Source organism: Protopterus annectens, chromosome 4.part1 (genome assembly GCF_019279795.1).
Source record: "Protopterus annectens isolate FY-2018-M chromosome 4.part1, PAN1.0, whole genome shotgun sequence".
NCBI classification, from domain to species: Eukaryota; Metazoa; Chordata; order Ceratodontiformes; family Protopteridae; genus Protopterus; species Protopterus annectens.
The window spans coordinates 527,827,381-527,845,500 of record NC_056734.1 but is presented as its reverse complement, the minus strand read 5'-3'; the positions used below and the strand labels follow the sequence as shown (position 1 = coordinate 527,845,500).

The 18,120-nt window shown below is 39.2% G+C and overlaps 1 protein-coding gene across 1 annotated transcript in view; it reads left to right on the top strand.

Moving 5' to 3' along the window:
• Positions 1-15,428, top strand: part of SMCO1 (single-pass membrane protein with coiled-coil domains 1) — a 236,974-nt gene extending 221,546 nt beyond the window's left edge. Inside the window, exon 3 of the mRNA XM_044070908.1 lies at positions 14,409-15,428. Within this exon, the coding sequence (XP_043926843.1) occupies positions 14,409-14,883 (475 nt within the window). The 3' untranslated portion in view covers positions 14,884-15,428. The remainder of the gene's footprint in view (positions 1-14,408) is intronic.
• Positions 15,429-18,120: the final 2,692 nt, after the last annotated feature.

The window sequence follows — 18,120 nt, the reverse complement described above, 5'->3', positions numbered from 1 at the left end:
GGATGTACTTCCGGTGTGGAGCATTTTGTCCCCATGTTTATGATGATCAGGTCTAGTATATTGTCTCCTCTTGTGGGAATGGTGACTAGTTGTTCCATTGCATTTGAGTTTATGAATTCTAAGAACCTTTGGGCTAGGGTGTTGGGGCTTGAGTAATGTTCCCAGTCTATGTTTGGGTAGTTGAAGTCTCCCAAAATGATGGTATTTGGAGAGACATTCATACTCTCCAGTGTCTTCAGGAAGGTTGTGTGGGGTTCCTGAGTTTGAGAGGGTGGTCTGTAGCATGCCATAAACTGTAAGGCAGTTTTGCCTATGGTTAGTTGCACCTGGATAGTCTCCGATGCTTCGTGCGTTGCCACTAACCTGGAGGTGTGGGTATCTTTGATGAAAATGGATACTCCCCCTCCTTTTGTGGTTCTGTCCAAGTTTTGGGGCCGAAAAGCATGATATGAGGTAAAACCTGATAGTGCTGGGGTGCTCTCAGGAGCCTTGAACCAGGTTTCAGTCACTGCACAGACATCGATGTTCTCCATACTGAGGAGGGCTTCGAGGGCATGCATCTTGAGGTTTAGACTTCTGGCATTGAGCAGCATTACCCTTAGTTTTTTTCCACTTGTGTTTTCTAGGGAGGTAGGTTTCTCATTTGAGCCTTGCCTAAAAAGGCACTATGGGGTGGCAAGAGCCTTGGCCAATATCCGGAAGCCCAGGGGTGACAGGTGCAAACCATCCCTCGAAGCAGCGTGGCTTGTCAAGCATGTCATCCCAAGCAGACAGACACTGGATCCCCTTAGAATGACACCAGTAATTAAGCCAATTGTTAAAACTGATCATTTTGTCTTTGTACTGTGGCATCATTCTTGGTGAGGGTAAGATGCTGCTCAGGGTCAGGGTCATACCAGCCTGGGCTACATAATCAGAGAGCTCCTCTATGTCTTTTTTCATGTAGTCCAGGGAGGTACGTCTCAGGTCGTTCACACCGGCATGTACAATGACTGAGTCATATTTGTACTTCCTGTGGAGTGACCTGAGTGCTTGTGTTATGTGGCAGATTCTAGCTCCCGACAGGCAGCTTACTGTGACCCTCTCCTTGTTCAGTCTGGTGAGCGGGACGTCAGTGTGCCTGACTATGGAGTCACCTATTACAAGTGTGTCTGGCATGTTGTTTGGCCTTAAGGGCTGTGACTGTTTAGCACACTGACTTTGTGAACTATGTGTTGCATTTGCTATGTCTTGAGGTGGTGGTTGCTTGGATGTCTGCTTTGGAGGCCTCTGTTGTTTTGGTAGGTTTCTAATTAGAGCCTCAGAGTATGTTTTTGTGTGTTTATGTGTTTGGTTTGTAGTTGTGATAGGTTTATGTGAGACTGGGTTTGTGGTGTGCGTGGTTACCTTCTCCTCCTGACTGGTCTTGCCAGTACTGAATTGAGAGAGCTCAGCCTCCAGTTTGGCTATATAGTTGCATCTCTCGCATATATTTGTATTTGTTGGGAGGAGGAGAGGGTTGTCTGTGTACATGAGGCAATTGTAACATTGCCTCAAGATTACCAGATTCACCAGCTGAACAGGAGAGGACACCAGCAACTGACCCTTCGACATGCTAGAAATAGTGAAAAAGATTGCTGTGTAACTGAGTCAGAAAGGACCTATAGGGAAATGGGTACTCAACAGAATTTGGGTGAATTAAGTACTTTTCGTTTGTTTAAGAGGAGACTTCTGCAAGACAGACATCAAAGAAGGATGACAACATAACAGGCACAACAGCAAGCAAAAGTGTGCAAATAAGGTAAATGGATAAGTGTAGTGAAGCACCAGCCAGTACAGCACAATGCAGAATACATGCAGTATGACACCAGCAGACTCTCAGTCATGAATACAATCAATGAGTACATTAATCACACAGGCAGTGCTATAGATGCAACAGTTTGGTGAGAATTGTGCAGGGTTTAGGCAGTTCTTACTCTGTGACATATAGCTTAATACCTCCTCACAAATAACATATATTCTGTGAAGCAAAAGACCTTCCTCATGTAGTTGTCACTCTTTATGAAAAAGCAGGCCCAGCATTTCAGGATCTGCTGCCATTCAGAATGGTGCATCATCTTTGGGAGGCTATGAAGGATGGTGTCATGCTTTTTTGTCAACTACCTTGTGCTCAGTGATTAACTCTAGCCACAAACCTGGAGTGTGAAGTCAGACTTACCCACAGTGCTGTTAAAGCTATTTTACTATGTCAGAGTGGTATTTTTGTTTAACTGAACTTTCACTAAAAGAGCCCAGACATCCTGTATAGTACCACTTGAAAGAATTAGAAGTCATTTAGTGTGGTCGTAGCCTTCAAAATGTTACTGAGCTTGTCAAAGACATTGGTTCCCCACAATGGTGTACAGCTAGCTTCAGTTCATAACAGAGACATCAGTTTGATAATAACACATGCAGAAGAGCTATCTTCTAAAAGGTAGAGACTCCAGGACATTGTGATAATACCACCAGTGCAAATTCTGCATCAGAGCTATGTCTGGCTATGGATCTGTCTGCATAGTTAGATGGTTGTATTTCTACCAATGGAAAATGTCAGATGTTTGGTTGGTGGAGATGCTCACCGCTGTTAAGGCTTTTACCTTTTTATCTGCAATGATAGATACTGGATTTGGTTTAAGCTGCTGATAAGCAGTGCAGCCAAGGTGGTGCAGCGGTTAGCATTGTCGCCTCACAGCAAGAGGCTCTCTGGTTCAATCTTTGGCTGGGGTGTCTTCTGTGTGGAGTCTGCATGCCCTCCCTGTGGTTGTGTGGGGTTCCTCCCGGTTCTCCGGTTTCCTCCCACATCCCCAAAGACATGCTGCAAGTTAATTGGACACACTAAAATTGGCCCTAGTCGTGAGTGCGTGCGTGTGTGTGCCTTCTGTGGAAGACTGGACACCGGGCTGGCAACTCGACACTGTAAAAACTCCACTGCCAATCACGAGCGGACAATGTGATCCACTGTGGTGACCCCTAACTGGAAAAAGCCGAAAGAGAGAGAGTAAAGTGTAGCCTGATGTGTTCAACATAGATGGTCAGCTCTCTGATTATAACCAAGATGTAATACGTTCAATAGATGTGAAGGAATTTGCTAGCCTGAGAAGGGAGAGAAGTGAAGCTCAAGAGGTGAATCTTATCATCCATTCCTGCAACACATAACTAAGTGGTTACAAAAGGACACACCCAATCATAAGTCATTGTAGTACACTGTGCACAGTTACAGAAAGAGGCAAAAAGTATACTGCATCTTTGTTGCTGTAACAGTTTTAAAAACTGTAATACAGTTTATTCAATTTCATGGTACCACATACAAAATAAAATAATTATGGCAGTGTGAAACCTATTACAGCTTTTAAAACAGCTTTACCTTTCTGCTACTCTGGTAGCTGCTGTTTATGAAAGAGACTACAGCATAACTCGAAAGAGACTACAGAGTAACTAGAAAGAGACTACAGTTTAACTAGAAAGAGACTACAGCATAAGAGAGGTGAAATGTGCTTAGCAAAGCTGATTTTCTCCTGATTTTTGAGCACAGTGACAGCACTCCAAGTACAACAGTGTAGTATCTAGTAGTTTGGATTGTAATGAGCAAGGCAATATGCCAGTGGGGCAGTGCACATGTCAGTACTGCCTCTTAGGTTCATAGGTTCATACTAGGCTATCTGCCCTAGGGCATTTATAAGCCTAGCCAGAGTGTGTTTGGCTTTCGCCACCCATTTTAAATTAATTTTGCTATGCCCTTTTTTAAGGTTAGTATACTGTGCCTCTGTCTAACAGTGATGCAGAAGTGATACCCGGACTAAACCTACGATCTCCCATCCACTCATCAAGATTCCTCTTGAAGAGAGTCAATGAGGGACTCTGCCTAACCTGGACTGGGATTTTATTCCAGAGTGAAGGGAGCCTCTGGGTTATGAATCTGTCCCTCCAGCATGTCCTATTTATTTCAGTGCTGAGGTTCAAGTCTCTCGAGCGGGTAGCTCAATGGGATTTGGATTTTCTGAGGTGCAGCATGTCCATTAATTCCGGGTTGGACATGGCTTTATACGTCAGGCACAGATCGCCTCTGAGCAGGCGGTATGCCACTCAGTAGAGCTGGAGTTTCTTTAACTGGGCAGCATATGTTATCTGTTTGAGCCCTTTGATCCTCTTGGTGAGGTACTTTTGGGGTCTTTCCAGTTGCTGCAGGTGTCTGGTAAGGTACATCCCAAAAGGGGCATTGTACTCAATTATGGGCCTGATGAGGGATGAGTAAAGAGGCACGATGACCTCCCCTGTTCTAGATGTGAATCCCTTCATGATTAGGTGGGCTATATAAAATGTTTTTCTAACTACTTTGGCCATGTGGTTGTCAAATGAGAGATTGCTATCAACTTGGGTCCCCAGGTCCCTAATTACTTCTTCTGTACTTAATGGATTACCACCCATGTGGTAATTTGTGGGCACTTTGTTTTTGACAAAGGGGATGACTATACACTTTTTGGCGTTTAGCTTGAGGCCATGGCTCTGGCACCAGTTGTCTGTTTCTATGAGGCCCTTTTGGAGGATGCTTGTGTCGGCTGGAGAGTCGATTATGGCGCCCAGTTTGCAGTCATCTGCGAACTTGGTCAGCCACAGTCCTTCTGTGTTGGCCTGTACCTCCAAGAAATATATACCGAACAAGAGAGGTCCCAGGACTGAGCCTTGTGTGACGCCACTTGTAACTGGTTTTGGTATTGAAATTTATATGCTGTACAGCTGCTGAAACATGTATGGAATAAAAAATAAAGTACTTTTCATTATCTGATAGGCAGAGACTGCTCAGACAATCATGCAGTCTGCCATATCTAGTATGAATGGGTCTGCATCCTCCATCCTTTGGCACCTCCTGTTTGATGTTTTTTGCTTTATCTGGATTATCATTCCTTTAGAGAATGTCAGTATTTATTCTAGCATAACAGTTCCTTGCAGTGGTCCGTATCTGCCTCCAGTGAATTATCTCCTACAGATGTGTTTAGGTGGATGGGAACTGGTGTCTTATAAGTATCACTTCACTGCCTGTTAGATGACTTGGCACATTGCTACCATGTCTGTATTCTGTGTTTTGATGAAATATAGAAGTACAAGATTGGACTTAGCTTTGTGATTGTGCTCCATGATCAGTTTCATAAGATGTATGGAATATTAATATGACTTCAAAAAAGATTAATCCAACTTTACAAAGAAAAACTCTTGTCAATTCTGCTTTGACTTATCTGACTGCACATACTGCCCAGACTCTGAAGTAGCTGCAGTTCTTTCTGTGAGATGTGGCAATCTCAGAGCTTATTGTAATTAAGACAGAGATGAAGGGATTCACCTCCTCCATGGAGAATGAGGAAAAAGCCACCCAACACACAAATTGAAAATTTAAGTTTACTTTGTATATTATGGCAGTTGAAGCATTGCTCGTTTAAAGAAACCTCCTTGTAATGTCAGTTTTTGAAGGGATGATTTTTACGAAACCATAGTATATCAATTGCACAGCATTACACTGGACTGACAAAACTCCTTTTTTACAAAGCATGCTGTGACATTTGCTGATACCAGCCCTGGTCCATCATTTTGTCCATATCATGTGATTTATTCTTCTTTATACTACTGCCTGTTACTGTACAGTCATTGGTCATTGTTAATGATTCTATGGTTTTAAGCCAGACCTCCTTACTGACAGTCGTTCTCATTTCTGCCTGCTATCCACAGATGGCCACAATCATTCCAGTTTTTTTTGGGGTGTGCTGCCTGTCATCCTGTGTGTTACATGTAGTATGTTCTCCTCTATGCTAGCTGCTTATCAGTCTGTCTCTCTTAGTGGTGCATACATTAGTTGGCATCAGGTGTCAACTCCAAAAAGAAGACATCTTGTGTGTCTTGATCCTTCCACAGACACACCACACAGTTTCAGATAAATTAGGCATACAATTAATAATTGCTCTAAGACCATATTGACCAGCTAATCAACTTCAACAAATATACTTTATGTCTGCAGTGATGAGCATCCTTGGATGATCTATTTGCATCAGTTCCTATAAAATTCAGTAAGTAAAGATTCAATATTCAAAGATTCAAAGAAACGTTATTGTAATTTAGGTCCACACAAGTGCAGCCTAAATGAAATTACAAAAGTCAGCTCATGAGAGATATGCAGTGCAAATATATAGATACAGCGGTATCAGAGAATACCATAAAAAACAAAAAAACACGTATGACATGCAAGAGGTAGTTCAACGCACTCAATACCCGTTATCCAATGATAAATAATAAATACCCGCCACCAAACCCCTTCACTGTTAAGATAGAGAATAAACAGAGACTAGTGAATAACAGCTGTTTAGTTACTGTATTGCACTTGTTAACCTCAGATGTGACTCAGTATAGCCATCATATTGCATAATAATAATACCGGCAGTAATTGCTCAGAGCAGCAGGATTAAATAAAAAAGAGGCTTCAGTGTATCAAGTATTATGGTTGCTATCAGAGTTAATAAGTCTCATAGCTGTAGGATACAAACTGTTCCTGAATCTGGCAGTCCTACAGCAGAAGCTGCAGTACCTTCTTCCAGGCGCAAGTTGTGAGAACCAGTTGTGGGCCGGGTGGGTGGAATCAGCTAGTATTTTGTATGTTCTCTTTCTTGCTCTTGTAAAGAAAAGCTCCTGAATAGAAGGGAGGTTTGTGCCCAAGATTTTCTCAGCCACCCTCACCACTCTCGGTAGCTGCTTCTTCTCAGCAACCGTGCAGTTGCTGAACCATGCTATGAAGCTGCTAGTGGTGATGCTTTCAAAAGTTCTCCTTTAAAAAGTGGTAAGAGCAGAGTGGGAGCCTGGCCTTTTTGAGTTTCCTCAGGAGATAAAGCCCCTGTTGAGCCTTCTTGACTATATGGTTGGAATTACCAGTCCAGGAGAGGTTATCTGAGATGTGAAGGCCTAGGAATGGTTGTTTTGACTTTCTCTACTACCACCCCTTTGATAGTGAGTGGTTGGTGAACTGTTGCCTTTCTCCTGAAGTCCATAATCATTTATTTGGTCTCATTAACATTCAGGTCCAGATTGTTCCTGTCACACCAGGCAATCAAAGTGTTCAACTCATCCCTGTAATTGTGTTCATCCCCACCACATTAAAGGATAATTAACTAGATCGTATACCAAGGATATTGATAGTGCACAAATAAGCTCTTTTCCAAATAAGGTCCTCATAAATAAATAAAAAAAATAGTTTTCTCATTGTTTTAGATTCTATGTAATTTCAATAGCAGAAGGAGACAGGCATAACTGAATGTTGCACACTTCTCCAAAAGAAGTTTCAGTGAATGCAGTCTCATTTGAAAAAAAAAAAATAACCAAAACTGTGCCCCTGAGGCATTATTTTTTAGACAGGGTGCAAACCCACCGTAAAATGAGCCTTTGCTAACAGCACTTTCTACTTATATAACCAATTCTAAGGTTGCTGCATTTTGAGTGGCAGTAACAGGAAAATATCCCAGCTTTGCATTACCTGTAAATAATTTTGTTTGCAGAGTATTGTGAGATCAAAGTACATTCTTTGAGAGTTTCCCATATCTGGACTGTATGCTTCTCCACATCATTCTAAATGAGATGTTGCATGGCTTTTCATGATTGCCTTTTCATATCGTGATATCCTGGCTAGAGTTTTGTGATCAGAGGCACTCCTGAAACAGACATGCTGGTTAATGCTCAGCATCATTCTCCTATGATGCCATCATATTAACAACTGCTTTCATTGTCTTCCTGGTTTTATTACATCATATGTTCTTGATGACCGAACAAAGCAGTAGGTCTATCTGTTCCACCATTTAAGTGTATTCAGCATTCTACCTCCTCTCATTTAATATTTTCCCATCACCTCTTCTCCATCTGTCCTATGTCATCTTAAATGCCTCCATGGATTCCTTCCCTATCACAGATAACTGCAGTCCATTCTGTGGGTCTACAGCCCTCTCTGTGAAGGTATGTCTTTACAAATCTGCTTCTTCTACCTCCTCCCTCTGTCTTTCCTGCATATTCAGGACAATTCCTTCTCATTTCCCACACACAGTTTCTTACATCCTTACCATGTCCTTCCTGTCTTTTCTGGTCTCATAAGAGATTTAACTCCTTAGTGGCCATATATTCCCCCTTCACCTGACGGACCCTTCTGGTAGCTCTTTCTCCTTATATTTGCCTACAGAACTCCACACAGTGCTCAGGTTATGGCCTGGCCAGGAAATGGTATAGCTGAAATATTATCTGTTGGCTTCTGAAGTATATCTCCCTAGGACTACAATGCCCCTGATGTTACAGAACATCCATGATTTTGCCTCTTGTTAATGCTCTGTATCTTCTGCTGGACCATTATAGTCACTCAATAATGCCAGACATTAGTGTTTCATCTCACTGTTCAGAATATGCTTCATGATGCAAAAATGTTTTTTTTTAACTTTTAATGTTATTTAGAGTAATTTATTGATTTTATTTATTTATTCATTCATTCGTCTTTTGATTAACAGAAAAAGTCTGATTGAGCTAAAGGCCCATTTTCAGTTAAGGCCCAGGGAGAAAAGCTGCAAAACAGTAGTGACAGATTTAATGTAGTAATTGACTCCAAATAAGCTAAAAAGCAGTAGTGATACATACAATGTAGTAACAGACATGCATAATGTTATATACAAAATTGTAATCAAGATAAAAATGGTTTAAACAGACGTTCAGTATAAAACAGGCTACCTATAAACATTCTTATAACACATATATGAATGGATCTACTTTCTTTGAACGAAAGTACAATCTAAAGAATCTGAGTTACACAACCTTAATCCACCAAAACTTTATTTAAATGAAACAACAGACTGCCAAATTCCTTTCACAGGGAAAGGAACCACTTGACCACCATGGTGAACTGTGCCCTCTCCCCGTGTAGTGCGATCTCAGAGTTGGTATATTTAAGCAGGGGGTGTGGGGGCGAAGCTCCCCACTTTAGTGGGCTAAGTTGCTTTCTATTTTGTTTCGTTTGCATGGTGGTCAAGTGGCTCCTTTCCCTGTGAAAGGAATTTGTCAGTCCATTGTTTCGTTTAAATAGAGTTTCAGTGGATTAAGGTCGGATAACTCAGATTCGGTGGATTGTACTTTTGTTCATTGAAAATAGATCCACATGAATATATATTCCTGTGTAAGGCTTCAAATTGAAGAATATAAATACTGGAATTGGCGAGATCAGTAAATAAAAGCAATGCTAGATGATGTTGCAATTTGAAATGAGTAACACAATACAAGTATATATAGGCAAAGTAAACTATTAACAGGCAAGAATAGAACAGCATTTTATTTTTAAGACTTTTGGTCATTGTTGAAATGGTCACTGATTTTGCTAAACATGAAAGTAGAATTTGAAAATAGTTGCCTCATTCAAAGGTTGTTGGTACTCATTTTTGGGAGACACGTGCTTTGCAGATTCAAAGTTATTGAGTATCTTATACTGCTAGTTAGGAGTTATTAGTAATAAATTGGATACTATGGAGAGAGGCTGGTGTTAAGAGTGAAAAATGCTATTACTCTTAAAGGTATAGTAAAGACATGATAACATTAGTAGAAATGTGTCTAATACAGGGATTGAGCAGCAGAAAATGGTAGTCTATATAGGGATTGTTAGATATGTGTTTACAAAGTGGAACTGGAAGTAGAACAGAGGTATTAGTCTGGCCTATTTAAATGATGAAAAAAGGTAGCTTTAGAGGTGTATAAGCATGGGAAGATTTTGGAGTGCAAAGTTCCAAGAAGGGAAAATATATATGTAGATGTGTAAGTTCTTGACTTAATTTTAAGGTTTGGTGCTGGACAACAATACATCCATGATTCGGTTAGGTATTTTTGAGGCTATGCTTAAATGACATATGGTTATTGGGCTGCTTACTGGTAGGGGGATGAAGTTCCAGCACTTGGCTCTACAGTAAGAGTAGAGGGAGTTTCTTGCTGAGCTCTGAGGTTTGCATATGTCTAAGAATGATTTGTTTTGTGAACAAAGGGGTCTTCCAAGAGAATATGTTTGAAGGGTGTTATTTAGGGCAGGGTTTTGAAAGATTTATTTAAGTATATTATGGACAGTAAGTGCTTTGTGGCTCATGTTTCCAGTGTGTCTCAGATACTTCAGTGTTGTAATATTTTCACAATCCCCAATGCAACAGTCTTGCCACATTATACACCTTTCAGTATAAAGGCCCTCTGCTATTAATGCATCACACCCAACAACAAGATGTGAGACTGTTTCCAGTTCTGTTTTACAGAACCTGCATTTCTCTGTTTCTCTCACTTGTTCAATGGATTTTGTAAACCAATGTGTATGTAGTCCACTATCCTGTGCCACGTATATTAACCTTTCATCTTTTTGTTTAAATTTACCTCTCCTTAACCATCCTCCATCAGGTTGTTCCAGAAGTTTTCTGTACTTGCAACTATATTTATGCTTTTTCCGCATTTCTTGCCTTCCCATCTGATCCCTCTCCTTTTAGTTTTTCCTTTGTTTTTTGGCACATTCATTTGCTGCCTGATTTTTCTCTATTTCTGGTTTGGTTTCCATTCCTGCTTGACACCGATATTCTTCTGCTAAACTAAGCAGGGAGGTCATCTTAGATTAGTTCTCTTCAATGGAGAGAGAGATTTTGGTCCTATATAGGTAGGGTACCTCATTTTTGGTGAGTTTTTTGATTACTCGCTGTATGTGTATATCAAATATTAGTTTGTGATATTTAACAGTCCCAGGTGTCTAGTGATCCTCTCAGTGTCACAGGCTTTGCTCGTTAGTCTAGGGGAGTGTACAGATATGTCAATCACCCCGTCAACACACATATGCACACACATTCAGACATTCACGCAGACAGATACTCACCACAGGACATTAACCCTCCCTCACCCAATCACACTCACAGACACATTTGCCCTTTCACCTATGCACACATATATGATTCCTCTACCTATCCCCTAACTAACCCACCTACTGTGACCACTCAGACAGACAGCTGCACATGTTGCTTGCCACACATATATACACATGCAATACACATACACCCCACCACTACCTCCCCACTAAACCCCTTAAGACTTACCTCTAACATGGTCTGTCCTTTGAAAGTAATAAGTTAATACAGACATTTGGCCATGTTGAATAACATGACTGTAGGGCTGATATATGCAGCTGAGTGGTGCTACAAATTGCTTGGCTGCATAAATCACTTAGCACATGCATTTTCAAGGGAGAGCATGAGTCATAATATGCCACTTCCCTGGAATGCCTCAATAACATTTGTGGTACAGTGGCTTTAGAGACCTCATAGAATCACTGCAAAAGGGCTGTTTATGAATCAGAATAGGCTACCACCAGTGGTAAAACATTTGCATTTGAGCATACCACTAGCAACAGCCTTTTCTAAATCCTAGGGCTGATGTCAAAGTCTGGTAAATGCAGCACTGCTAACCACTACATAAACATACTAATCCAGTGATAGTGAACCTTTTGGGTTTGGAGTGTCTAAAGCTCCTGGCACAAAAAAATTCAGTGCACTTCACATGAGCAATTAATGCAAAAGCAGTGGCTTTGGTAACTTGGGTGTTGGTGATTGCTGATGTGTCACCCAAAATGTTGTGGTGTATTCACCTTTGACACATGCGTCATAGGTTTGCCATCAAATCACTTACCACTCCACCAGTGAAAGAATTACACAATAACTTATCTAAAGGTGCTCCCAGGTGGTGTATTCATAGTCTATATAGGGATAGTTAGATATGTGTTTACAAAGTGGAACTGGAAATAGAACAGAGGTATTAGTCTGGCCTATTTAAATGATGAAAAAAGGTAGCTTTAGAGGTGTATAAGCATGGGAAGATTTTGGAGTGCAAAGTTCCAAGAAGGGAAAATATATATGTAGATGTGTAAGTTCTTGACTTAATTTTAAGGTTTGGTGCTGGACAACAATACATCCATGATTCAGTTAGGTATTTTTGAGGCTATGCTTAAATGACATATGGTTATTGGGCTGACTTACTGGTAGGGGGATGAAGTTCCAGCACTTGGCTATACAGTAAGAGTAGAGGGAGTTTCTTGTTGAGCTCTGAGGTTTGCATATGTCTAAGGGTGATTTGTTTTGTGAACAAAGGGGTCTTCCAAGAGAATATGTTTGAAGGGTGTTATTTAGGGCAGGGTTTTGAAAGATTTTTTAAGTATATTATGGACAGTAAGTGCTTTGTGGCTCATGTTTCCAGTGTGTCTCAAATACTTCAGTATTGTAATATTTTCACAATCCCCAATGCAACAGTCTTGCCACATTATACACCTTTCAGTATAAAGGCCCTCTGCTATTAATGCATCACACCCAACAACAAGATGTGAGACTGTTTCCAGTTCTGTTTTACAGAACCTGCATTTCTCTGTTTCTCTCACTTGTTCAATGGATTTTGTAAACCAATGTGTATGTAGTCCACTATCCTGTGCCACGTATATTAACCTTTCATCTTTTTGTTTAAATTTACCTCTCCTTAACCATCCTCCATCAGGTTGTTCCAGAAGTTTTCTGTACTTGCAACTATATTTATGCTTTTTCCGCATTTCTTGCCTTCCCATCTGATCCCTCTCCTTTTAGTTTTTCCTTTGTTTTTTGGCACATTCATTTGCTGCCTGATTTTTCTCTATTTCTGGTTTGGTTTCTATTCCTGCTTGACACCGATATTCTTCTGCTAAACTAAGCAGGGAGGTCATCTTAGATTAGTTCTCTTCAATGGAGAAAGAGTTTTTGGTCCTATATAGGTAGGGTACCTCGTTTTTGGTGAGTTTTTTGATTACTCGCTGTATGTGTATATCAAATATTAGTTTGTGATATTTAACAGTCCCAGGTGTCTAGTGATCCTTTTAGTGTCACAGGCTTTGCTCGTTAGTCTAGGGGAGTGTACAGATATGTCAATCACCCCGTCAACACACATATGCACGCACATTCAGACATTCACGCAGACAGATACTCACCACAGGACATTAACCCTCCCTCACCCAATCACACTCACAGACACATTTGCCCTTTCACCTATGCACACATATATGATTCCTCTACCTATCCCCTAACTAACCCACCTACTGTGACCACTCAGACAGACAGCTACACATGTTGCTTGCCACACATATATACACATGCAATACACATACACCCCACCACTACCTCCCCACTAAACCCCTTAAGACTTACCTCTAACATGGTCTGTCCTTTGAAAGTAATAAGTTAATACAGACATTTGGCCATGTTGATTAACATGACTGTAGGGCTGATATATGCAGCTGAGTGGTGCTACAAATTGCTTGGCTGCATAAATCACTTAGCACATGCATTTTCAAGGGAGAGCATGAGTCATAATATGCCACTTCCCTGGAATGCCTCAATAACATTTGTGGTACAGTGGCTTTAGAGACCTCATAGAATCACTGCAAAAGGGCTGTTTATGAATCAGAATAGGCTACCACCAGTGGTAAAACATTTGCATTTGAGCATACCACTAGCAACAGCCCTTTCTAAATCCTAGGGCTGATGTCAAAGTCTGGTAAATGCAGCACTGCTGACCACTACATAAACATACTAATCCAGTGATAGTGAACCTTTTGGGTTTGGAGTGTCTAAAGCTCCTGGCACAAAAAAATTCAGTGCACTTCACATGAGCAATTAATGCAAAAGCAGTGGCTTTGGTAACTTGGGTGTTGGTGATTGCTGATGTGTCACCCAAAATGTTGTGGTGTATTCACCTTTGACACATGCGTCATATGTTTGCCATCAAATCACTTACCACTCCACCAGTGAAAGAATTACACAAGAACTTATCTAAAGGTGCTCCCAGGTGGTGTATTCCTCAACAAACACTAGCACACATAAGTAAGTGCATGGGGAAATGGCTGCAAAGGAAAAGGAATAACCAAGTCCAATCCTGAAATTAAATAAAAACAAAAATGAATCACAGTGGTCCCTTGAGGGAAGTAATAATGTCAGATGGCAGTGAGAAAAAATATGAAAGGTTAAAGTTATGCACATCATCTAAATGTACACATGCAGATTGATGTTAATGTTGTTCTTCTTGAGGGGGGGGGGGGACTTCACTTCCTCTATTTTGTCCCCTGGGTTTCTTCAAGGATATTCTTGCTCCCCATGGGAGAAATAGCCAAACTGCTGGATTATAAAAGCACCAGAATAAATCTCAGAAAGCATGGAGATAGTACAAGGGAGGTAAAACAGAAGGAGATCTTGGCTTAGATGGAGAAATAAAATTTAATGCAGATTTGACATATCTGATATATGGGTTAACAATCTGCAGTCTTGACTTTTCAATTTTGTAATCTCTTTTTTTTTTCGTTTTAACAGATTCACTATCACAGAGGTTAATTTGTTCTACAGTTATGTTGTAGATTGCCTCTGCTATTTGCACAAGCGCATACTGGAAAAAGTTCCAGATCTCGTAAATGGTCTCCCAACCCTTGCATCAGTGCTAAAGAGAAAGGCCAAGAACCCTAGAATTGGAGCGGCATGGGATGCCTCCCTTCAAGCGACAGGCCTCCAGTCCTGCAACGTACAGACACTGTGCACATTCTTTGTAACACACAGTTACGAGGCAGAATACTATACAGTCAGCCAGAGGAAGATGTACGCTACTGACCTGCAAACTATGATAAAGAGAGTAGTGAAAAACCAGATTTTACAGGACAGCCTCTTATGTGCTGTACGGCTAGTGGAGACAGGTGATGCAAGAGAGAAACTGAAGGAAGAAGCTGGAACAAAAAAAATTGTACCACCACCCAGAAGAAAAAAACTCTTGAGGAAGGGTTTAAAATTTAAATAAATTTACCAATAACTCTGAGCTTTATTTACATTCTGTTGTTTGGTCTTTTTTACCAGTGTTTGAGTGACAGAATTAAATATATGCACAAGCAAATTGTCAATTATTCAGTGTAAGGGGACAAAGAGAGACTGTAAAGTGACTATAAGAATAGTTCCATGAACTATACATTCTGTCAAGTACTGTTTGCTTTGCTCCAACAATCCCTGTATTACTTGTACCATGATGATAAATTGCCACACAGCTCTACTGACAGAAGCCGAATTCAATATTATATGCATTGATAATTACATAAGACAAGAATCCTAAGTATCTGAAAATTTGTAGCCCAGAAAGGACATAGGGAAAAGTAATATAACTAAGAGCTTAGGAATCGCATCAATGTAAGTATTCTACAGGGTGATTACATCATCAAAGTAACATTTACTGCCGAAATCTGAAGTACATGAAGTGAGGTTGAAAGGCAGTAGATTTGACATTGAACAATATGAACTATTTATTCCCCGAGAGGATAGTAAGACTACAGTATCAACTCCCTGTCAGAATGATTTGAGCTACACTATTGAATGGCTTCATGTATGTATGTATGAGGGTATGTACACATATATAATATAATATAATATAATATAATAAATATATATACATATATATATATATATATACACACACACACACACATATATATATATATTATATATATATATATATATATATATATATATATATATATATATATATATATGATCCTAACAAAAAGTTAAGTATGTAAAAAAGTTTTTTTAACCAAACCCTTGAAAAATCTATGAATGATCAACAGACAGAAAATCTTTAGAGTTGCTGGATGATGCTTACCCTCCTTCTATGACAACAACTGCTGCAGTTCTGAAGGTGAAATAATCGAATGTCTTTTGACATGAAAGTTCTACCAAGCAATAGCCAATTACAAGTGAGGCCCAGTGACAAATGTTTCAAACCTATGACATGGTAGAGACTGGGACAGATAAGCACACCTACACTTCAAAAAAAATTTAAATAAAATGATCAGAAAAAACACGCATAGGTTTTGTACAGTTCAGGACTATATAAGTAAATGTAGTAAAAAGCATAGCTAATCTTGAGCAGTCTAAATACTATCAACTCCTACAAATGCTATAGATATATAACTGATCATACTAAGGTCAAACAGACCACATATTTCTAAGGGGTAACACTAAATGTGATATACTCGTAGATGTAAGTTAGGAATCAGTTGCAGTGATGATTAATAATAATAAATGTCAAATAATAATAATGATTAATAATAACAGAGGAAAATCAGAAGCCTCCATATAAAACTTGTTGACATCATAAAGCTCTTCAAAAATTCTGCATTAACCCCCTTACCTAAGTTAACTTACAACTAACTTGCAATTACTTGTGCGAAGGTACTAGTTTCCAATACAATCAGAACTACTAACACATTCCACTAATAGTGCATTATACCACACTATAAAGACACTTTCAAGCTGAACATTTGTCTTTATTAAATTTTATATAAGAAAAAGACACACAACTCTAAATCAATTACGTAAGAGCAGGTAATAGAAAAATTAATAAACATCTATAAAATAAAAAAATACATTTTTTTCTTTCCTAAGCACACTGATAATTAAAAATATTTAATGTGAACATTACTACATTTAATTCCATCAGATTAATTTTGTTTATACATATCTGATTTAATGTTGGCTAACTATAACACCACTGACAAATTGTTTTAGTGAAAACTTTAAATCAGACTTGCTTACACAATGTGAATATTAACTACTTCAGTTTTCATGGTATACCATACCCCTCAGCTGTCCAGATTTTTGCAGGATGCACAGATTTTTGTCTCATATTTTTGGTCTGCTTGTCATATAATTTGTGGTTTTCTGAACAAATCACTGAAAACTAAAGTAAATACATGATGACAGGCATTTAAGTTTCAAATTTCATCTTCTTCAGAAAATCTATGCCAATAAAATCTTGTTATTCCAGCTACATTCTAAGTTTATAAGAAAAGTAATTAAAATCTGTCTCTATTTTTAGGCTTTTTATTTTAGGCTTTGCCCAGATTTCTTGACCTAAGAGGTAACAGATTGAGAGGTGTGGGGTATACATATTCCCATAATTCCTAGCATACCTTAAAAGAAATTGCATTTTTACTTTACAAACTCTTACATATTTTTCTGATACCTGTCCATAAACCAATTGATACTTTTCTATTTGTAATTTTACTGTCACATTGACTTTAAATTAAATTTAATTATATGTATAGACTTTGAAACTAAAAACTACACTAATTAATTCAAGTCCCATTTTAATTGTTCATTTTTAATAGTGGTGAATGTTTGGTATTTTGTTTTTTTTTACATCAGGGGAAATAGTGAATGCTAGTTAACTGCTAGGAACTATTTTTGCAAGTAGAGCACACTCAATATTGTTAACAATATTAACAATACTGTTAATAAAATAATAATAATACACACAATTTCTTTTCAGGGGCAACAAAGGAGCAATGTCTGGTTAAACGACTTGCTCAAGGTCACACAGCATGCAAATGAGGGCTAGCCGAATCATTTTAACATATACTATACTATTAGTGAAATACTCAGCTCACATTGTGCATTCATTAGGGGATTAATCAACATCTGTGATGACATGCGGTTTTGCCAGTTGATACATTTCATCCAGGATATTGATTAATCACCAGCAAATGCATGTCCCGTTGTGGATTATTGCTTACTCATAATAATAATAATAATAAATAACGTTGTACAAGTGTAATAATTTAGGAAGCGGCTTTTGTGCCATTTGGACTCAAGTTTATGTTACTACTTTTGTCCTTAACAATTTCTGACCCAATCACAGGTAAAACACACAGCTTATTCATTATACTCTGTAGTGAGTTTGATACGTGCCCTTAAAGTAGGATCCACAAAACTTTGCTTCATTAAAATGAAACATTTTCTGAGATACTTTAGGAAAAGTAACATATCTTCTTGCTCTAGTGTGTGTGTGTGTGTGTGTGTGTGTTTATGTGTATGGTTGCATGTGTGTGCGTGTGTGTGTTTATGTGCATGGTTGCATGTGTGTGTGCGTGTGTGTGTTTATGTGCATGGTTGCATGTGTGTGCGTGTGTGTGTGTGTGTTTATGGCATAGGGGTTAGAGGGCATTAACACTTGAAAAGACTGAAGTAACAAACTTTTTTTTTACAC